A 6,867-nucleotide genomic window follows, 5' to 3' on the forward strand; every position below is an offset into this window, starting at 1 on the left:
ATATACCGCCTAACTGGCCTTTGTAGGGTTTTCGAGCGAGATCGTTGCCAGTGCACCTGGACTGGCTCTTGTGCAGGTGGCACATAAAAGACACCATTTCGAGTGTGGCCGTTTTCGTGCGGGTGACACGTAAAAGCACCCACTACACTCTCTGAGTGGTTGGCGTTAGGAAGGGCATCCAGTTGTAGAAACTCTGCCAAATTAGATTGGAGCCTGGTGTTGCCATCCGGTTTCACCAGTCCTCAGTCAAATCGTCCAACCCATGCTAGCATGGAAGGCAGACATTAAACGATGATGATGATGATCATCATCATTTCACCTGTCTTTACATTCTGTCTTCAACTTCCGCTGAAGTTATCTTTGCTTTTCGGCCTTTTGAGATTGATGAAGTAAGTACCAGTTGAGTACTGAAGTTGATGCAATTGACTAGTCCCCTTGCTTAAAATTTCAGGCTTTCTGCTTAGAATAGAAGGTATTACTATTATTATATTTAGGGCAGGGTGCTAGAAGAATCATTGACTCATTAGATAACATATGTTGTAACTCTTTTCATTCTGGGTCCTATTCCTGTCAAAGTCAACTTTGCCTTTCATTGGGTTCCATAAAATAAAACAACAGTCAAGTGCGAGGGTCAGTTGTATTGACTACCCTCTCCTCTTCAAATTACTGCCTAATTTAGAAACAACTGTTATTTTTAAATTGCTTTTACTTGAATTTTTCTATATTAACAGAAAAGACATGTTCACCAAAAAAAGGTGATCTACAAAATGTCTTGCCCTCTTGTATACAATAATAGCTGTAGTTAACATTTCAGTGTCTGACTACATGGTTAGTTTCCCCAACATCTGATTCCTACAAATACAGTGTATTTTTTTTTGTTTTTACATTTTACTGAAATCAGATTGAGTTAGAAATGGCATTAAATTTTTCAAAATGCTCATCTTCTTATTAGTTATGCTGTGGTACACTTTTTGTATTTGTTATATATTTTTTTGATTGGTTTGAGATTATCAGACTTAAAATTTTATATTTTAATACCAAAGGGTTTGTATTGTTTTCTCCTGTTTTTTTTTTTAGTTATATCTAATAGCAGCTCACCTGTGGCCAAATGACCCAGAGGAATGGGCACGTCTCGCTCATATGTCAAAAGAACTGAATAACCCCAGGCAAGCTATTGCTTGTTATAGTAAAGGTAATTGTTATTGTAAAAGAAATTTTTTCAGCTATTGGCTTTATTCTGCTTGTAATGCACTAATGAGAAATACCCCATTAAGTTTAAAGGATTACTATTTTTCTTTTGTAATTTCCCTCCTCTAAACTTAGTTTTTGGAGTTGATATTTTAGAGTAACTCTTGGATTTTTGTTGAATGTTAAAAAAAAATAGCATTACATTTATTCATATTTAGATCCCACCAGCTGCACTTTGTGCTCAGCTAAGATTTTATATTTTCTTACAAGCTTATTTTACTAAAATTGATTTGTTTATGTATCTGAATATTCTGCTGATTTCAGCTATATATTGAAACAGATATTAAGACAGTTTGACAATGTTTTGTAAGAAAGAAAATGCCAAAGCTAGTGCAAGAAATCAAGATATATAGATTTTTCTTTTAATTATTTTGATACTGATTAGCTTTAGAGAAGAAGTGTAATTTTAAATCTTTTGAAAATTGTCTAGAGTTTGGTGGGATTTATAAAAATAGCTAACTTTTCCATTTATTTATGTTATTCGTAGCAACTTTACAGAAGATTCATATATAAAATCATGGTGGGAGGTTTTAATTTAAATATGAATAGATTAGAACCTGTTATTTTGTTATAGAATCAGAACAGTATTAGTTGGGGGGAAATCAAAAAGGTTAAGCATATTTATTTTAATAATTTATGCAGTTGCTTCAATTTCATGATTTATATAACATCAAAGAAATGAAAAAATTCTATTATGTTACTATTTATAAATGTTAATTTACAATGGAGGAGTTTTTTTTTTTTTTACTTCAGTTGGTATTATTTGAAATGAGAAAGAGATATATAAACACATTGACTTAATATTTTGATAAATGTTTAAATCATTGAACAAGTTGTCAAAATGTTATTTTACCTGCATCAAAAGACTTCTCACTGGTATTTTTGTATAATTATTTGTGTAGCTTAATTTTTGGAGATGATATCTTAGAGTAACTCTTGGATTTTTGTTGAATGTTAAAAGAAATAGCATTACATTTATTCATATTTAGATTCCACCAGATGCACTGTTCATTGTTTGTTATTGTCCTTTTCTCTTTATTATTACTAGCAATCCGGTGTGATGCATCGAATGCAGATTATATTTGGGCTAGGTGCAATTTATATGAACAAATTGATGAACATTCAAAAGCTTTGGAAGGATACCAAAGCATTCTTCAGTTAATGACTGCTGGTGGTGCTGATGCTGAAGATTACTGGAGACTGGCTAGGGATACTTCACGGGTATGTGGAAATTAAAAATTTCATTTTCTATTTGTTTATGTAATCTGACCACCCATCAATTGCAGATATTTTAAAATATAATTTTAACAATGGAATTTCAAATTAAATTTTATAAATTTTTCTTTATTTGATGGAACATTTTCATTTTGTCATCATAAAACAGCATAATTTCTTCTAATAGATATAACAATTGTAGGAAGTTAATTTTTGTACTTGCTTTTGAAAATTTCCCAATATCTAGATCCTTCTCACCACTTTGTCCTATGTCTTCCTGAGTCTACTCCTTCCACACGTTCCCTCCACAATTAGAAATTGGTACCTCTTGAGACAACTGTCCTCATTCATACACATTACATGGCTATACCAGCACAGTCTTCTCTCTTGCACACCACATCTGATACCACGTATACCCAGTTTTTCTCTCAAATCACTTACACTCTGTTGTACATGCACACTGACATTACCCATCTAGCAAAGCATACTACATTGATTTCTTTCAAGTCTTCATGTAGCCTTAGTAATCACAGCCCATGTCTCACTGCCATATAGTATAGCTGTTCATACACAGGCATCATACAATCTGCCTTTCACTTTGAGGGAGAGGCCCTTCATTACTAACTGAGGTAGTAACTCTCTCAACTTCACCCAGTCTTTTCTCATTCTAGCAGGTTTGCTTTTGGAACAACCACCTCCGCTACTAACTTGGTCACCTAGAAAATGGAAACTGTCTAATACTACTAAGGATATCCTCTGACACATGAGGGAGCCTATTTTTTGTACATTCCTGGTATTTAATGTACCTATACATCTGCGACATGTAAAGACTACTTTCTCTGTTAGTCATCCAATGATACTGCTGCACCTCTTAAGTCCATAGCTTGCACTGGGTACACCTATTGAGCAGGGATTATTAATCCTCAGAACTGTAAATACCAAGTTTCTCCCCTAATCTGCTTGGAACATTCTATTGATAAGGATGGAATTCAACTAATATGTGAAAAAAGTAAGACCAGTCTTTGATTTCCCTGCTCCTTCATCTCTGTGAGAAAATTTCTAGACATCATTAATTTCTGTAGATATTTTATACCATTATGTTAAAGCAATTCAACCCTTAACAGGTTTACTTTTTGAAAGAAATAAGAACAATCCTATCATGCTCAACTTTACTGCTTTGCAATCTTTTGCAGAAGTCAAAGAGAAGCTAGCCAAAGCTTCTACATTTGTAAATTTGAAAACTGATGTCCCATTGCACCCACTCAATGATGCTTCAGATCTTTGTGTTGGTGTAATCTTTACAGCAAATTATCAATGCTGAGACTGGCAACTTTTGTCATTCTTCTCAAAATAACTCACGTCAGCAGAGACTAGATATAGTACATTTGGATGAGAATAGGTAGTAGCATGCCTGGCTGTGAAACACTTCTGATAGCTTTTGTAAAATCACACATTTTCTCTTGACACACTACAATTTTTTTCATTTTTAACATATATACCATCATACACACATAAAAAATATATATATTTCTTTTTACATTTATGTATTTGTTTGGCAAGATTCCTGTGAAATCATGTGCTGAAACAGACATTGTTATATTTTGGAATGGATATATTTTATTTTTCTTGACAAATAACCACACACACTATATACTCATTCTTCACTTCAACTTAATTAATATGATTTTAGTGTTCCTTTGTCTGAAATCTTTTGTAACACATCCTGTGACTTCTTCAGTGACTCTCTGTCTCGCATGTCTTCTCCTATCCTGTTTAGTCCATTCTGTGGTGTGTATCCTTATCTGTGCATGCATTTGCATGTGTGTGTGTGTGTGTTTGTGTGTGCCTCTGTGTGTGTGTGTACACACACATGTACATGCATGTGTGCCCATGTCTACATATCTAGTGTGTGTGTGTATGGGTTTGCTTACCATACTGTTTGTACCTGTATCTTTTGATATTTTTAATTTATTTACTTATTTTTTCTCAATTTGTATGTTTGTATTGTGTGTGTGTGTGTGTGTGTGTGTGGAGGTATGCATTTTCTTGCTTGTATCTGTGTCTTTTTTCTCTCTCATTCTGTCTTTAGTCATCATGTTGCATATTGTGGTGGAAGGGTTTTATTTTTCCATTCATGTTTTCCATTGATACTCGGTCTGTCTACTGTGTGTATGGCCTCTGTAATTTAAGTGTCCTGTCTGTTCTATGTGTTGATAATACCTTAACATCTGAATCTCTATGTTCCAATTGAGTATGTTGGTAGAGCACTGATAAGCTTTTCTCCTCTTTGAGCTCATGCTAGTATTCATCTATTCACTCTCCTATGTTATGGTGCTGTCTCCCCAATGTATGTTGTTGTGTTGTTTCTGCACTTTGCCCTGGCTCCTTTTTACAGGGCTAGAGTGTACAAAGGCCATCAAATAGAATGATGCAAATGGAATCTGCCTGCTATACAGGAGCACATCTTGGAATAGCATAGAAAGGACTAAGAACAATATAGATAAGGCTCAACTGCTCTCACAATTAACATGACAGTCTGGTATTTTTGGTTGCCATACCCTGGTATGACACACACACACGCACGCACGCACGCACGCACGCACTCACGCACGCACGCACACACACACACACACACACACACAGAGAATAGACTAAACAGGACAGGAGGAAACATGTGGAATGGGGAGTTGCTGAAGAGGTTACAGGATGTGTGATGAAAGATTTCAGACAAAGGACACTAAAATAAGAATAACAAGAGCACTCAGAGAACACAAACCTCTACCAAGGCAACACCAACATTGTCTCAACGATTAGTCAGAGATGATTTTTAAAATGCGAATATCTGAAATAAACTCAACTGCTTCCACAAACAAGAATACTAAAAATGAATCCGACTGCTTTCAAAAATTAAGTTTAAAAAATGGAAAAATAATCCAGAATCCTTGTCCAGTACCAGATCGATCCCAAATTCTAACCAGTTTGTGCCAGTCACGAGGTCAAACATCCCTGAAAGTTTCATCCGAATCCATCCAGTGGTTCTTGAGATATCTTGTTCACAGACAAACAAACAAACCAACAAGCACTACTGAAAATAATACCTCCACTTCCATTAAGGCAGAGGTAATAATAAAGCTGAAGTGAAGAATGAGTATATAGTGCATGTAGTTATTTGGCCATCCCACCTAAAAAAACAAATATCCATCCCAAAATATGACAATCATCATCATCATCATCATCGTTTAACGTCCGCTTTCCATGCTAGCATGGGTTGGACGATTTGACTGAGGACTGGTGAAACCGGATGGCAACACCAGGCTCCAGTCTGATTTGGCAGAGTTTCTACAGCTGGATGCCCTTCCTAACGCCAACCACTCAGAGAGTGTAGTGGGTGCTTTTACGTGTCACCCGCACGAAAACGGCCACGCTCGAAATGGTGTCTTTTATGTGCCACCCGCACAAGCCAGTCCAGGGGCACTGGCAACGATCTCGCTCGAAAATCCTACAGGAGCCAGTCAGGCGGTACTGGCAACGGCCACGCTCAAAATGGTGCATCTCATGTGCCACCCGCACAAGAACCAGTCCAGGGGCACTGGCAACGATCTTACTTGGCTTGCCGGGTCTTCTCACGCACAGCCCATATATCTTTTTATCTTTTTATGTACACACTCAAAGACATGCTTTCATATTGACATTACCAGCTTGCTGCTATTGCCTCATGTTTTGTTGGGAGGTACTGTAGCAACCAATATTTGTTCCTTTTGATAGTCACTTGTATGGCCTGCTCTTTAATCAGCTTATTTTGCTGTGACATCAGCTAGAGACATCATTACGTGTTATAATGATCTTTTCCCATCACATACATTGTGCCATGCAATTAAAACAAGTCACTTGCTGACAGTACACTAACAAGGAATGAACTCCCATTGTCAGTGAATGAATTATTACAATTTACATTATGGTCAGATGCACAAACTTTTTTTTCATTGCAAACACTTATTCTTTTTAATTTGAGTAATTTTTCATTGTACTAAAATGACTTGTAATTTAATTTTCAAAAAGAAATAGAAAAAATGACTAATGAATTTTTGGCGTCTGCCCCCTTTGAACTTAATTGCTGTTTACAAGAGTTGGTTTTCATGAGATTGATTGGTCTGGTCACTATTGTTGTGGTATTTCTCTGGCCTTTTCTTATTGGGAACCATTCCTTGTCAGCTGGTGAATTACGATATATTAAACATTGGGTGTCACCATTGTCACGTGATTACTTGATCACCTCCATGTTGCATGGGAGATTGGTTACAATTGTTATCGGGTTGCAATGTGGGATGTGTATAAATAGAAGAGAATGAGGTCAGGTTTTCCAAGGGAAAAGAATAATTCCAAGCTTAACCATCTTTCCTTGTA

At 36.1% G+C, this 6,867-nt stretch overlaps 1 protein-coding gene across 1 annotated transcript in view; it reads left to right on the plus strand.

The window, feature by feature from the left end:
• The window catches only part of LOC106878777 (general transcription factor 3C polypeptide 3-like), a 197,661-nt gene that overhangs the window by 58,745 nt on the left and 132,049 nt on the right, over nucleotides 1–6,867 (plus strand). The window contains exons 5-6 of the mRNA XM_052970961.1: nucleotides 1,078–1,192; nucleotides 2,297–2,469. Of these exons, the coding sequence (XP_052826921.1) occupies nucleotides 1,078–1,192; nucleotides 2,297–2,469 (288 nt within the window). The remainder of the gene's footprint in view (nucleotides 1–1,077; nucleotides 1,193–2,296; nucleotides 2,470–6,867) is intronic.

Source organism: Octopus bimaculoides, chromosome 10 (assembly GCF_001194135.2).
Source record: "Octopus bimaculoides isolate UCB-OBI-ISO-001 chromosome 10, ASM119413v2, whole genome shotgun sequence".
In the NCBI taxonomy this organism is placed as follows: domain Eukaryota; kingdom Metazoa; phylum Mollusca; class Cephalopoda; order Octopoda; family Octopodidae; genus Octopus; species Octopus bimaculoides.